At 37.3% G+C, this 14,928-nt stretch overlaps 1 protein-coding gene across 1 annotated transcript in view; it reads right to left on the reverse strand.

Annotated features, from left to right (window-relative positions):
• Positions 1–1,428: 1,428 nt before the first annotated feature.
• NOM1 (nucleolar protein with MIF4G domain 1) overlaps positions 1,429–14,928 on the reverse strand; it is a 16,710-nt gene continuing 3,210 nt past the window's right edge. Inside the window, exons 2-12 of the mRNA XM_026843498.1 lie at positions 14,751–14,925; positions 13,829–13,953; positions 12,700–12,895; positions 10,825–11,148; positions 10,205–10,315; positions 8,793–8,960; positions 8,068–8,189; positions 4,148–4,280; positions 3,661–3,792; positions 2,825–2,934; positions 1,429–1,845 (exon numbers count right to left, since the gene is read on the reverse strand). Coding sequence (XP_026699299.1) covers positions 1,668–1,845; positions 2,825–2,934; positions 3,661–3,792; positions 4,148–4,280; positions 8,068–8,189; positions 8,793–8,960; positions 10,205–10,315; positions 10,825–11,148; positions 12,700–12,895; positions 13,829–13,953; positions 14,751–14,925 — 1,774 coding nt within the window. The 3' untranslated portion in view covers positions 1,429–1,667. The remainder of the gene's footprint in view (positions 1,846–2,824; positions 2,935–3,660; positions 3,793–4,147; positions 4,281–8,067; positions 8,190–8,792; positions 8,961–10,204; positions 10,316–10,824; positions 11,149–12,699; positions 12,896–13,828; positions 13,954–14,750; positions 14,926–14,928) is intronic.

The following is a 14,928-nucleotide window of genomic DNA, read 5'->3' on the forward strand; positions in this document are numbered from 1 at the left end:
ATAGGTATGAATTTCAAACAGATTTTAACAACTGAATTATTTCCTCTTATGCCTGTTGCATGTAAGATGCAACTGAGGGGAAAAAGACAGTTTTGTATGCTTAAAAGCTGCCACTGGCATGAAAGGGCTGAAGAAAGCATCTTACTTTCTTGTTTTGGTGGTAATCAGTGTTAGTTGTTATCGTGCTCATAACCTGGGATTTTGAAACTGGGTCTTTCTGCTCCCAAGACACCTCATTGCCTGCAACTTGCCCCCTCCAACAGATGAAAGGTGAGAAAAACAGCTCCTTGGTTACTGGGGGAAGCACTCCTCTGCCTGAAAACAGTACTCATATAACTGAGCAAGCAAAGTATTCTATATTCAACTCTCACTAAAAACATTTTTTTTAAAAAAATCAAACACTTTTGTCCACCTCTCTTTCTGCAGAACTGAAAATTTCCTGGAGGATGCCTACTGGGAGCAGATTTTCCCAAACAGGTACAGATCCAAAGTAGCCAAATAAATCAACTGATATCAAATGCAATTAGGAGGCATCCTAACAGAGTGGACGATCGAACACCAGAGGGCAAGCCTGGTTACAGAATTGGGGCTGGCAGCTCTAGCACAGGTAGATTATGCAGATGCAGCGCATATTGTGGACAAGAAAGTGCTTCCTCCTCCCCATCCCCCTTCAATTTAAGGTCATTCCCTTGCTGGCAAGCCAGCTAGAGTAAAGCTAATACAAACAGCAAAGCCTTTAGAAAAAGTGTAGTTTAATGTGTAGTGGTAAGATGACAAAATAAACAAGCCATTAACACTCAGTATTAAAGAAAGTACCCGATTTTTTTTCAACATCTGAATGGAAAATGCGAACAAATTCTTAAGAAATATATTCTCTTATTAAAAGACTCATACTGCTATTATTCTTTATGCCTAGAAAAATGTGATTAACACAAGTGATTAGGCACCTCCAATTTTAAAGCTGTGAAAAACAGGCTAAGAGAGCAATAAAACTATGTTGTGATCTCTAAACCCAATATAATTGGGCAAAGTCAGATCTTCAAGTCCTTTTACTACAGCTTTCAATCCAACTGAAGATCTTTTCCTGACCCACAGTCAGGTAAATAATTCACAGAATTAGCAGATAACTTCTACACTTTAAGAAAAAAGTTGGTTTCTTCCAAAACTGACTCATCAGTACTTAGGCCATCTAGTGGCCTCTTTCTTCAGGCAAGTACAATAATTCCTTATTAAAAGCCTTCAGTGAAGGCTGCTTCTTTAACATACAGTGGTCAGTATTATGCTATTATTTTAAATGAAAGGTTAGAATATGAAATGCAGAATGCTTCTACTGACTGGGAGTATCACAGAAGAGAAATTCATCCTCTTCCCCAGATACTAACCATCAAGACAAAAAAAGGGACACGACAAAAAAAAATTTGTCTTGTACTAAAAAGGGACATGACAAAAAAAAATTTTCCCTTTCTTCAAAAAGGCCTTTGTATAACCTTCAACTAAATCTGTAACTAGTGTGTAGAGCAAAGTAACTGTTTACATAAAAAAAAAAAAAGATCCTTTAGGCTAACACTGCTCTCCTCATTCTTAATTATTTGGGTCTGAAGGACTAACAAAGCTTTGCATCTTCATGCAGACTCAGTTTTTCTGTATGTTTTATTAGAAAAACAGAACTATAGCTTCAATTTGGGTTCTTTTGCTTGCAAAGCCTTGGTTGCTAGTTCAACTCTTTCTTTTAATAAGCTAGCTTCTTCAGCACTTCCTCGGGCTTGTACATTTTTCAGTAAGAAGTGGGTAAGGAAGAGTTTCAAGCCTTCCCGTAGCATTCCCAATTTGGGGTTGTCAGACATCCTGTAAAGATACAGACCAAAAATAGTATTTTCTACTTCAAACAGAGACGTATTAAAGAAATCCAACCTATAAGAGAAGCTTTTCTGAAATGACTTTCAAATTCCCAGCAAATCTACGCTGGTTTGGCAAACAGCCCAAACACACTCAACACACAATTGATCCTTAACAATAAAATGGAATATTGGAAACTTAGACTTATGAAAACAACTACATCACAACAAAAAAACAAGGCAAATACCATGTTTGTGGTATCTGTGTTGTTGCACAATGGTTGAAAGATCATAATCTATTTTTTTCTAAGTTTATGAGACATTGCAAGTTTAATACAACAAAATCATGGAATCACAGAATAATTTAAGTCAGAAAGGATGTTGTCGGGTCATCTCCGACCTCCTGTTTTAAGTCAGACTAACATCCAGGTGTGGTCAGGCTGCTCAGTTTTCACTCAAGTCCTAGGCATCTCCAAGGGTGGAGATTTCCCAGCCTCTCCAGGCAACCCTGTCTCATATACAAAAATAAGGTTTTCCAGACAATGTTGATTTAAAACAAACAAAAAAAAGAAAATCCACCAAACTTTTCCCTCATTAGTATTACTTTATTTTTCCTTCTTACACGAAAGATATCTTCTAGCAAAGACTGCTGGCAGAGTGAATCCCACTGTACACAGATGGTAAAGCAATAAAGGAAACCAGGTAATTACAGAGCTCTGCTCATGAAAATCCTATGACCAAAATGATACACTGAATATCTAAAAGCCTTATTTTGTATAACACTTCTCACAGTTGTATCTATATCAGAGCCCGTGCTAACACACAAATGATATGCTTCCCCCCACTCACGCAGGAGAGCTTTCTTTTTAAGGGATGGATGGCTGATCTTTGGAAAAAGCACTGTGTAATTACAAACAAAATAAGCAAACTTCTTATCTTTTAAATTACTACTCATCAAGGGTTCCCCGGAGGTGTGTCTGATCACTTACCTCACAAAAATGTCACTAAGTTCTTCAGCATCTGTTTTGATTAACAGCATGCTTAATACTTGTCGCAAGAAACGAACTTTGGGTTTATCTAGTTCACCGAATTCAATTACCTAGTAGAGATAGAAGGAGAAATAGATTAATTCAAGTATTTTAAGCAGCTGAATTATTTTCTACATGCACTGCTTTTAGCACACCAACTGGCCTCCCATATATACCGAGTATTAAGTTTGGCACAGAAGAATTAGCTGAAAATGCTGCCTCCAAAAGCCAATCAATAAGGAAAGCAGAGAACTTTCTAAGGAATAACCTGTCTAGCAGGTACCAGAATACCAGATATAATTTCTGTAGTAAATAAATACTTCAAAAGTACCTAGGACAATCCATATAATTGCCTGTTTAACACATTTCAATTATTCTCCTAAAAAAATTCTATGGACTCCCCATCCTAAAATCCAAGTACTCCGTAGATTTCTTTCTGGTCTAATAAAAACATCAACATCAGATAAAAAACACAGCACAAAATTCACCGACAAAGCCTGTTAATGAAGGGGCCTCCATTCTAACTCTGGATATTCTAAAGAAAATAATATTACAGTTGCTCTAGATATAGAACTGTAGACTTTCTGTATGCTTGGGTCACCACAGGTTTTCTTTTCCCCAAATGACAGCATTACCATAATCAATTGTATTAATTTGGTAATTTGAGTACAAGTTTTCTCTCCTTATGATCATGAACAGCTAAAGTACTAGCTAGGTAACAGAGAAAGTACATTTTCCATAGAACTAGCAAATGTAAGGAAAACACCCAAGTCTTTTTGAAATGAAAGCACACCAACCTTGAGAACTGAAAGTGGCAGTGATTTTGTCCTCAATAAGTGAGCCAACAGTGAAACCAAGTTGGAGATGGCAGTGGCTGACAGGTTTTCTAAGTCTCTGATTTTGTCCCAAATACTAAACTGAAATGTCACCTAGGTGTCAAAGGAAAAAAAAATCCTACAAATCAAGTGACTGTTTAAATAACAATGTAACAAAACCTTCTGATCTTCTATTCTTAATGAGCCCTCTGTTAATTAACAGAGATGCTTGATCAGATTGTTCAATTCTTTTGAGATGTGTAAAACAGAGGAAAGCAAACCCTCTTCAGTAATTAGTTTATTTCCTATTCAGATCTGACCATGAGTATATCTTACTGAATGCATAGCCATACCAGAAGAATTTTTCCTCAGGATCGAGATCTCAGTAGGCATGCATCCATTTTCAGGTATTTAATAACTGACTTTTAAAGTACAGTAATGACACTAAAACAAACAGATTTTTCTTTACCTGAAATCGTCTTTCGTATTCACAAAATTTGTTAGCCAAAAATGCATAAAAGGGGTTATATGTCTTCTCCTGTAAGGAGCAGTAAAGGATAACATGAACAATTTCTCGCTCCTGCTGATCTTTCAGTCCAAGCCTAAAATTAAGCAAGAGAATGAAAATGGTTTAGTAAATTACTGCCACAAAGTAAGAGCTACAGTCAACATCGGAGAGCAATATTTAAAAAAACCACCAAACACCACATTCAATTTTACTTGTTAAAAAGATCTTACAGAGTCTTTAAAAGACTGAATGGACTCAAAACCTTAAGAGTGTGGGCTAAATCATATCCTGGTGTGGCAATGTGGAAATGCTACAGTCTGCTGCTAAAGGAGCAGCTGCAAAAGCAAGACCTCAACAGACCGAAGTGGAATTACGTAAGTATAATTAACCCCTGGGGAAGGAAAGATAGCCCGCTCCATGTTTGTAGTTCTCCATGAAGAAAAATGGAGGAGAGGGCAGCATCATCGTGTCTTGTGCCTTTGAACATTGCAGTAGCACTGCAGCAAGGACTGCTGCATGGGGTAGCAATATAATGGTTAGATAGCGACAGAACCACAACAGGGTTCTATGGTTCTTATCTCACACCTATACCTATGGTCATGGGAGGAAAATACTGCCTTTGGCTCAGTATAAGCCCATTTAGAGAAACATGTCCAAGGCCCTTCAATTCTGCGGTACTTACTAGGGATAAGAAAATATTTTAAGATATTTTTCCTACTTAGTTGATGGTACAAATCTTTTCATCTCAAGGTCAACTCCATGCTGTATAATACTTGAAATTCATATTATTTGATAGTATTATAAGAGGATGCAGTCAGTGATTTCAAAGCACATTAAAAAAAAAAAAAAAGAAAGCCTGAAGAAAACAGTATCAGTGAGTACTTATGTTGGCTGCCTCAGAGTAAAGGCCAAGGACTGGAGAGCCTTCCCACTTGAACAGCTGACCAGTCTAAAAGAGGGCCGAGACACTTTGGCAGAAAATGGTAACTAACTCGCAAGTGCACCTGTTCTGTGAATAATATGATTTAGCTTCCAGGGCTGTCAAATGCTTGGCAGCATTAAAACCAATTAAAATGAAAAATGCTTCGTATTATAAACTGAAAAATGTCAAACAAACTTCTCATTGCTTCAAGCTCAAGTTTCATATGGCATTAGTATAACTCAAGTGCGTTTTCTAACTAAGTTTGATTCCACTGGAACTTGCTCTACCATCTGTAGTTTGTCACTGCTTGATTCTAATATGCCTCAATTGTGTACACCTCCAGACACCTGCCAGTGCACTGAGCACAGACACACACCAGATTAACAGAGAAAATATTGTCTTTAGCCAAAAACCCCAACAATTTAAGGTTTTACAGTAAGAAAATCTGGGATGATTTTTAGGCTGATTGCTAATGAGAGATAAAAACTTTTAAGTCTGCTTCTCCAAAAGAGACCTGCATTGTTAGTGCTGTGTCTGTGACATAATTCGCTTGCTCTCCCATCAGCCAAGTTCTATCCGACTTTAGTACAAAGCAACCAAAGTTTTTATTTAAAAAATACACAGGTTTTCAGCCACCGGACATGCATTTAGTAGACAACTTGAAGTTACACTGCAATCACTAATTTGGCACACTCTCCTTTTCCTTGTTCATTACCACTTCTATCATGACTTGTTTATTTAGGAAATATTCATGTTGTCAGACAGTTGTAACCAATTAAATCAGCACTTTGATGTTCAATTTTGTTCTTACCTTAATTTTTTCACAGACCTAGCAGTATTTTATCTTTTCAGAACTAGCACTTCTAAACATCTGAAATTGAAGTCACGATTACCTCTCACTGCTGAGCTTCCTGTACAGATTTCATAAACCAGATAACTTTCAATAAAGAATATGCAATCACCTCACCTATTAAATCATCCAAGTTACAATATTCTCACAGACTTGCACGTCCTGATCACTTTAAGAATTTCCTGCTGTATATGGGATAACTGCCTCTGAAGTAGGTTATTTATCACCAGCAGAAGCCTGGCGCTAAGTAGGTTAGTTATCATCAGCTGAGGGCCAAGACTATCATTGCCTCTAGATCAAAAATAGCAATGCTCAAACCCACCTTTTAAAAGTCAGTTCAAATTATTTGAGTAGGCAATCACATACTTGCTATCCTGAATTACACATCTTTAACAGGATATCCAAGACTTCTGTTCTGGAAGTCTCAGGCTTTAGTGAGATGTAAATAGCTTTAAAAATTGCCTCTATCAAACTTAAGCAGCATTCATTCCCCCTCCTGTGTGAATCTGTGATTCGTGAAGGAAGTGTGGCCTTTCAGCTGATGAAATGGATCAAGTCTCACTCTCTCCTCTGTCTCCAGTGATGTTCCCAACCCTCCCTTTATATTGACACTTCTGCAATTACAAGCTAAGCCACTTCAGGGAGCTGTTCTGGCTTCGAACTAATTAACTATTTTGCTGCAAGGAGGAGAAAGACAAGCAAAACCATAGCAGCCTGGATTTCAAATGGTTTAAATTACCACTTAACCATACTTCAACTCTGCCAGAGACCTAGCAGCAGATTAATCAACAAACACAGTTAAAATAGTCCTTTATATATTTCTCATGCTCTTCCTCATGAGACTGTCATCAAACATATGAATATAAATTCCTATACTCTCTGGAACACATGTTCACACTGAAGTTAACTTCTTCACTGACAATTCTGTGTACCTTCCATTATACTCTGCCAGATGTGTGCAGATCTGAGAATTCCTCTCCAAGTTTGCTGTATAAAAATCAGTATAAACACACACCAGGCAATCTGCAGACAGCTTTTCTGCCAAGCCTGTACATATACCGATTTGTATACTAGTTTAAATAGCACAGATGAGAGTCGAGGATCAATTTGCAAATTGAACTACCAGGTCTTGGCAAGAACTGCAGCAGCAGCAGCTAATTTCTTTTAATTGAACAGGCCATATTAAGATATTGGAATGACTCCATCACAGTCTTAAATCCAAGCTGTGTTTTGCAGAAGTGGCATTTAATCAAATATTAGTTGACTTTATTACAAAGTCTGTTTTGGTTTGGTTAGCAAATTAAATAATTGCATGCCATCCTGGTAAGACAATTCCCTTGAATTACAAGGCTGGAACAGAAAAGTTCAGACCTGATCTCTCCCCTCCCAGTTACTACAGACTTACGATTAATACTCTGACAAAAACAAAGAATAGCTTAGTTTGAGCTTTTCCCTGCTCACACATTCTTCTAAAGAGCTGTTTGCCAAGCAGTAAGGAAACTGGCCTTAACATGAAATGTGACCCTGGAGAAAATCCAAAGCTAATAAATTCTGCAAGAGGGAAATGGAGGTGCTATAACACTACCAGGTCATGCAAGTATGGACAGAGATCTACAAGATGACTTGACAAGGTGGCAAGACGTAAAGGAAGTGGCAGTAGTATAAAAATCCAGAAAAAAACCAAAACAAAACAAAATTTAAAAAAAAAAATCGAGAGATGTTCTGAAGGGGCTTCTGGTCTACCTCTGTAAGGAAGCAAGCCTGCAACAGACTTCTATCCGCTAGACCAGGATACATGTCTTCAGTGCAAAAAGATACAGGCTCCTTAAATCAAAAGATGCTGTAAACCACAGTTAGACATGAATGACAGTAACAGGGGCTACTTCTTTCCTCTGCCTGCCAATCAGTTCTGCCTGCCCCCTACTAGTCCTTACACCAGGGTTTTGGTCCCTCTCCTACCCTTTAAGCCTATGTGGATCCCTAGCTATACACTTCTTTAGTTGTACTATCAACTAAATGCTCTTAAGCTCAGACCAGTGATGTTGTTTTTCCAATCCAGCTAATGCTATTTTGAGTTCTGGGCTGTCTTCTGTGCTAGCCTGTACTTACTTGAGAAGCTTTTCAAAGGCATCCAGGAAGTCTTCACTTGTCATCAAAACACAAAAAATACTTCTCCTGATATCGGTGTTCATTCTCTGCTTACGAGCAAGCTCCATTATCTTTGAACTCACCTAAAAAAAAAAATTAAAAGCAAGTTGAAATAAAAGAGCATTAAGAAAGCTATTTCTGTGCAGCCTCGAATAAGACAATTATTGAAGACCTCTGGTAAAGTACGAAGCAGCAATCCAAAAGTCCTGAGATTTTGTCCAGTGGCACAGGCATCATCAGGAGCTTTTTCAACTAGGGAAATATATTTTGATTGTGCCAATTACGTCTGACATGCTTCTCTAACGTAAGTCACCATGATCATCTCGCCATACTGCTTTCAGAATTAGCTGAGATATATGCCACCCACAGACGATAACACTACCTGTCAGAATTCATACCAGCAAATACACTTTAAAATCAAGTTTCTTCTTCCAATTACATACATTACTTTTTCAATTCCACAGGATAAGAAAAAACAAGCTATGCCATAATGTTTGTAGTAACAGCTCTTAGGAAGCGCATGAGTACATTTTGAAAAATATAAGAGCAGAATTTACAGTCCAAAAAGCTGAGTCTTACGAGAGTCCGTGAAGGTTTTTTTTAGTGGGCTGTGAAATGAACTCACTCATCTGTATGAAGAATATCCAAAAGATCACAAACACTTAACTAGCACCACTTGGATTTACCTTTCCTATACGCAGTTTTTGCTGAGTCTTGCTGTTTGTATCATCAATCATTGGTACTCCACTCCAGGATGACCCTACAATCCACCAGCGACCAACCCGATCAGCACTGAGAAGAGATTCCAGGGAGACACGGAGCTGAGTTTCTTTTCCAGAACCACTGCTGTGAATCTTGAGTAACAAAATACAAAAAATACAAAAGCTTTTATTTGAAGCTTTTTTTTTTTAAAAAACCCAAACAAATACTTTAATTACTCTTAAACAAGTATTTTAAACAAGCAACTTAATCTCCATAAAGGTCTTCACATGCACCCCCTCAACCATTAGTGCCAGTCAGCAACCTGAATTTACAAGTTTCCCATATGCTCTAATTTCTCAAATACAAGAAGTTGCTTAAATCTACATTTAGAAGCTCTTGAATTTTAATTTTTTTAAAAAAGATAATTAAAAAAATAACCATCTTCCAATCATAAAACTTGATTAGAATTCAGACTTGATGCTGACATTGAAAATCAGTTGCAGCATCTTACAATCTGGTCATGATTTTCCTTTAGATCAAATAAAATCACATGACAAATCGCCTTAAGTTTAATACAATTCAAACAACAAAGATTTAAAACTCTTTGAACAAAATAAAAATTTTCAACAAAAGAGCTCAGAAGTGTACCAGGAGGCCTGCAAAAGTTTGAGAGAGGAAGTTCTACAGAACTAGGTTACCCAGTTTATTTCTGCCTGGCCTATTATCGCTGATGTGCATATCCTGCACTTAGAAATTTCTGAAAAATAAGATGCTCTAGGTGTTGTAGACAAGTACCATAATTTTCAGGTTAGAGATACATAGACTCTAAAACCAGATTAAAGTCCCGTGAAAATGAATTAGTTCTCAATCCAAAGAGACAATTACTTTCATGTATTTTGTACTGTGTTGTTCTAGACAAACTGCCCTCTCTCTGCCAAACAAACAAACACCAAAACCAACCAAACAAAAACCCAAACCAAACCAAAAAAACATTCAGGGTTTCAGAAGTGTTAGGCTTCCAAAATAATTCTGGTGAAGTTAGGAGGTACCTGCATCCAAAATCGAGGGAAAAGAGAACTTGTTATAATGACTCATTCCTTCTGCACAGTCATTAAACATCCCACAGGCTCTTTTTCAAGTATAGGACTTTGAGGCAAAGTCTCTGGCTAAGTATTATGCTCCTTCTCAAACTGTTCTGCAGAGGGCTGGCTGACTGCTGACTTAACTTAGACACAGGAGACAATACTTAATGATCTAAGAAGTAATTTTTGTCCACAAAAGTCTCAGACTGTTAAATTAATTTAAAAATACTATAGCCAATCAAGCCAGTGTACAATACAAATAATTACTTCTGGTTTAAGAATAGCTACACTACATATGTCAAGAAAGTTCTCACCAGTGCTCTCTGAAATTTGCGGAGCTTCTCAACTGGTTCAGGATCATAACCAGGAATCTTCCGCATGTCATTATTCCTTAGTGCCAACATGGTCTCTAGCATAAAACGAACCTATTGGGAAGAGAGATCTTTCTGCAGATTATGTGCTGGTAGTTTAAAGTAGAGAGTGTACTCTGAATTTACTATTCTGTGAGAATAAGCAGTTTAGCTAGCAATATACATCAAATTTACACTACATGAATACAAATACAGAGAAGGATGTTTACTTTAACTCATTGTATTAATTTGTTTTCAAGCTTCAATTCAAAGCTTAATCTGCTAAACACCACGCCTCAGTGACCATTTTCTGAAGTGTACAAAGCATCATGAAACAGAAGCACTGTCCATTGCGTAAGACACAAACCAGTCACAGTCTCACCCATTACAAGCATTTTGTCCTAAGAACTAATGGAGAAAGACAGACAAGAAGAATGCAAGTAACTGAATGCAAGAACTGAACACTAAACGTATCTTAGAACCTAAATAGTGTGTAACAAAAAACATTTTGGTAAATTAACACACATATCCAAGGGCTTATTAAAGTCTATTTAGAACTGAAAATCTTTAACACACACACGTACCCTAGTCTGATCCTGGAGTTTCTTCTCTGCTGCGTTTGCTTTTCTCTGGGCTTCAGTGATCAGTTCCTTCAAAGCCAACGCATCATCTTTTCTTAAGGAAAAGCCCACGTTTTTCAGAAGAAACAGAATCAACTCAATCTCTTTTTCAGTGAAAGTGCTAACAAGCTTTTTCAGAATATCAAAGATCAGCAGGGAATGAACCACATGGAAGTTATACAGATGAGCAATCAAGGCAAGCAGATTTTCACATTCTTTCCCTTCAGCATCACTTTTACATAGCTCATCAAATTTCTTCACCACAGCTTCCAAGAAGTAAGCACCAACCTGGCAATAGTTCCATTAAGGGGGAAAAAGAAATAATAAAAATAAAATCCAGCAGTTAATCGTAAGCATATTTAACAGACATCTGTAAAACATTCATTTTGAGGGCACTGCTACTATTAATTTTAAAGAAATACTGTTGCTCCTCTCAACCAATATGGATGTTCTACATTTACATATACAAATATCTAAGTGGTGTGACATCTTCTTAAAGTGTATGTTATTTACACCTCATCTGTGACATCCAGTTGCCTTTTAAAGTTAGTGCTAAAAAGCAAGTGTTATGAACTAACAGTACACATACATCAGAATTTGTTTACTAATTTTCATGGACACGTATTTGTACCTTCCCAGCTGTCAGGCTGGCATGCTGTTACTGCTAGTCATTCATCCAGTAAAAGCTGCATCAAAAACCAAATGCATCACAGAGTTCAGCATTCCAGAACAAAATCCTTAACGAGATGGTAAAAAATAATATTGTAAAAAAACTCCAACATACCAAGTTGTCACAGTTGCGGAGCACAAGCCTAGGCTGATTTTGAAGTGGGTGTAAGTTTGGGCCATTTGTCAGCAGTACAGTTGGGAAAAGAAATTTTGTACCTCTATGTTTGTGAGGAGAAAACTGATGCTAAAGAGTGTAATTAGAAACCATACTAAAATATAGGGAAGTAATGAGCAAATTACTGCTAAACAAGCCCCTCCTTACTATGGTGCTAATATTTGTTGATTGTTCTTATGAAAACATGAAGACCTGCACTACAAGCCTTGACCAGCTTAGGTTTAAACTACACAATGATCATATTGCACAAATGTATAAACACAGCCTTTGGAATTCCATCTTCTGCAATACTTGAACTAATCTTAAATGCAGCTGTGCCATCACACTAATGTGTAATGCACATTCTACATTTATTTTACAGAAAAAATAATGGGGCTTTATAGCATACTTAAATACTACAGTTTTAGATTGAAAGATGCTGTGTAACAGTCAGTAGTACAGAAAGTCTGGATAACATCTATTTCTAACATCTATTAGTGAATCTGTATCTAAAACTTATTACTATGTATTTTGCAAAGTCTCAACTTCTGAAAAGATTGTGTTTCTCTTCTTAAAACAGCATTGTAATATTACATTATATGTGCAGTCAGAATGGCCTTTCAAGCAGCAAAGAGTAAAAACAGGTTTAACAGCAAAACTGCATAAAGAAAGCTACTGTAATTGCATCCATCTGATATTAATTATAGTTTCAGAGCAAGCATTCAGGTCATTAGATGAAAAACTGAAAAACTTGCATCAATACATCTTTTGCATTGAACTGTAGAAAGAAAATGTAACTTGATGGGATCATTGTGCTGAAACACCTCAGTTTCCTGTGAGACATTTGACTGGAAATTAGCTAAAATCTTCCCTTTGACACCAGTAGTTTCAGCTGATTAAATTCAACTAGAGATACTTTTTAGTGATACACAATCAAAAAAATAAAACAAAATAACAATGAAAACACTCTACAATATGTATTATTAAACAAAATTAGTCTCAAACACAAAAATTACCTCAATTCCTACGTTATGATGGAGAATGCTGACCAAAAGGACATGCTCCATTATCAGTCTTGCAGGCATGGCAACTGCAGTAACACAAGCATTCATGAGAGTATGTGTCAGAGTTTCATTCATGTCCTTTCTACTGTTGGCCATGTAGAGCTCTTCCATCTGTCCACTAATGGAGGACAAATTCGGTTCACTCAACCTATTGAGAAACAAAACCCAGTGTTCACTTTTTTTTCCTCTTTACACAGTTCTACAATTTTCAATTTACCCAAACAACCTATTCTTTTTAGAGAAACTGGTCTAGCTTAAGAAAGATTGAAATGATGACTGGAAGGGACCTTTTGTATTTTGCTGTGTTCACTAAAAAAGTATAACATATGTTTAGTTCTGAGAGGGTTTTTTAAAAAATATTTAAATTTAAAAACATATTAGCAGCAGTATTTATAAAGCACTACTAATGTGCTGTCACACTGAACAGACTTATTAACAAAATAGTAGTTTTAAGTATAGCACATCAGTCTTTCAGAAATTAAGTGTGAGAATACCTCATACTTCTCTAACATAAGGCATATCAAATTCTAAACAACCGAAGAAACTGCATACTGTAGTCTGCATTTTACAGGTAACATGGACGAAAGAAAATACCAATAGATTTGTTATTTTAAAAATACTCTAAAATTAAAGTTTGTGAAAGTGTTAATTACTTTTTATGTTCTTCAGTATTTTATGATGTATATAGCTCCTCCTCAGTTGTAGCACTGGAAAAAAATAATTTTACTTACTTAAAAAAATAAAATGCTTTTTTGGTGGTGGGGAGTTATCACTCAAACACTGTGTTTTTTTTATAGGCATACTCCACTGACACTTAGTGAATTATACCTAGCTCTTGCAGGCAACTGCTATGTGGAATTCAGTCCAATCTTAAATTTATTTTCCAGATTTTTCAACTTCTGTAACGACCAGCTTTGAAGAATTTATATCAACAAGATAATTATTATTAAGGATAGCAGACTTGATTGCCAACTTCAAATCAGTTTGTGATGAGAAAAGTCACATCCATGCCACTTTTCTTTGAATGATGAGGACTGTCACATCGAACCAGAAAGATTAATGACTTTCCTTATTACATTACCTATTAATGAGACCATTCACCATTTTCTTCAGTCTTCCCAATTCTTCTCTTTTCTTGTCATCTAGTGTCTCCTGAGCTTTCCTTACTTGAGGGGGAACATACTTCGTAGCACTGTGGTTATGACTCTTACCAAGAAAACAATAAAATCAGATACCAAATGAGACTTGTATTTTAAATATTTAAGCACAAATATACATTCCTATTTAAGATTAACATACAAAACTTCTAGTTAATATATTTTACCATCCAGTAACTAATACCAAAGGAACAGCTTCATACAGGAAAGAAGCATGCAACAAGTTACTGCTTATGACCAACTTGATGACAGCAAACGCCCTCTTCCCTTTATATGACATTTTCTTTAAGTTATTGTTATAAAACCTGACATTTTAGGTCTTGGTTTTATCAGCTGCCGATGTACAGTTTAAATTACTGCCAAGTGGGCTAAATGACCCATTCGGCCTCCTCCATCCCCCTACAAGACCTAACACAGGCAGAACCTCTGGGATCACCCAGAAGTAACACTTCAGTCCGCAACAGATTTTAACATAAGCTATGTTTTTGCTCTTAGCAGAAGTGCTTAATCACGTTCTTAAAACTCTAAAGCCAGGGTACTTATTTGCTGATCCTGCATACAGGGACAATACCACATGTCCTGTGCTTTAGGGTACTATCTGCCAGCATCCTGACTCGGGGGAACTCTACCCTCCACGCCCAACAGTGGTCCCTAGGCCTTAGCAGGCCTCTGAAGTCATCACTGTTGCAGGGCCCGACGCTGTTTTGACCCACGGCAACATCTGCATGGCCTGACTAGACAGCAAACTCCTCTGCTTTACAGAGGTGTCGTAAACTCTGCTTTATGTTCAGGCTGTGACACATACTTTGAGAAACAGGGTTGTGTTATGTGAGGCAAACACCCTACCTCCTCCTCTTCCTCCTCCTCCTCCTCTTCCTCCACCTCGCCCGGAATGTCGCTGTCCTCAGGCTCCCCGCCGTCATCGGCGGACGAGGACGAGCTGTCGCTTTCCCACTGTCCTTGCACATCATCCCCTTCGGAAGGGTCTGAGGCGTCCTGCGGCTCCTCCCTGACCCTGTCTCTT

Source organism: Athene cunicularia (assembly GCF_003259725.1).
Source record: "Athene cunicularia isolate RWA chromosome 2 unlocalized genomic scaffold, athCun1 chr2_part1, whole genome shotgun sequence".
NCBI lineage: Eukaryota > Metazoa > Chordata > Aves > Strigiformes > Strigidae > Athene > Athene cunicularia.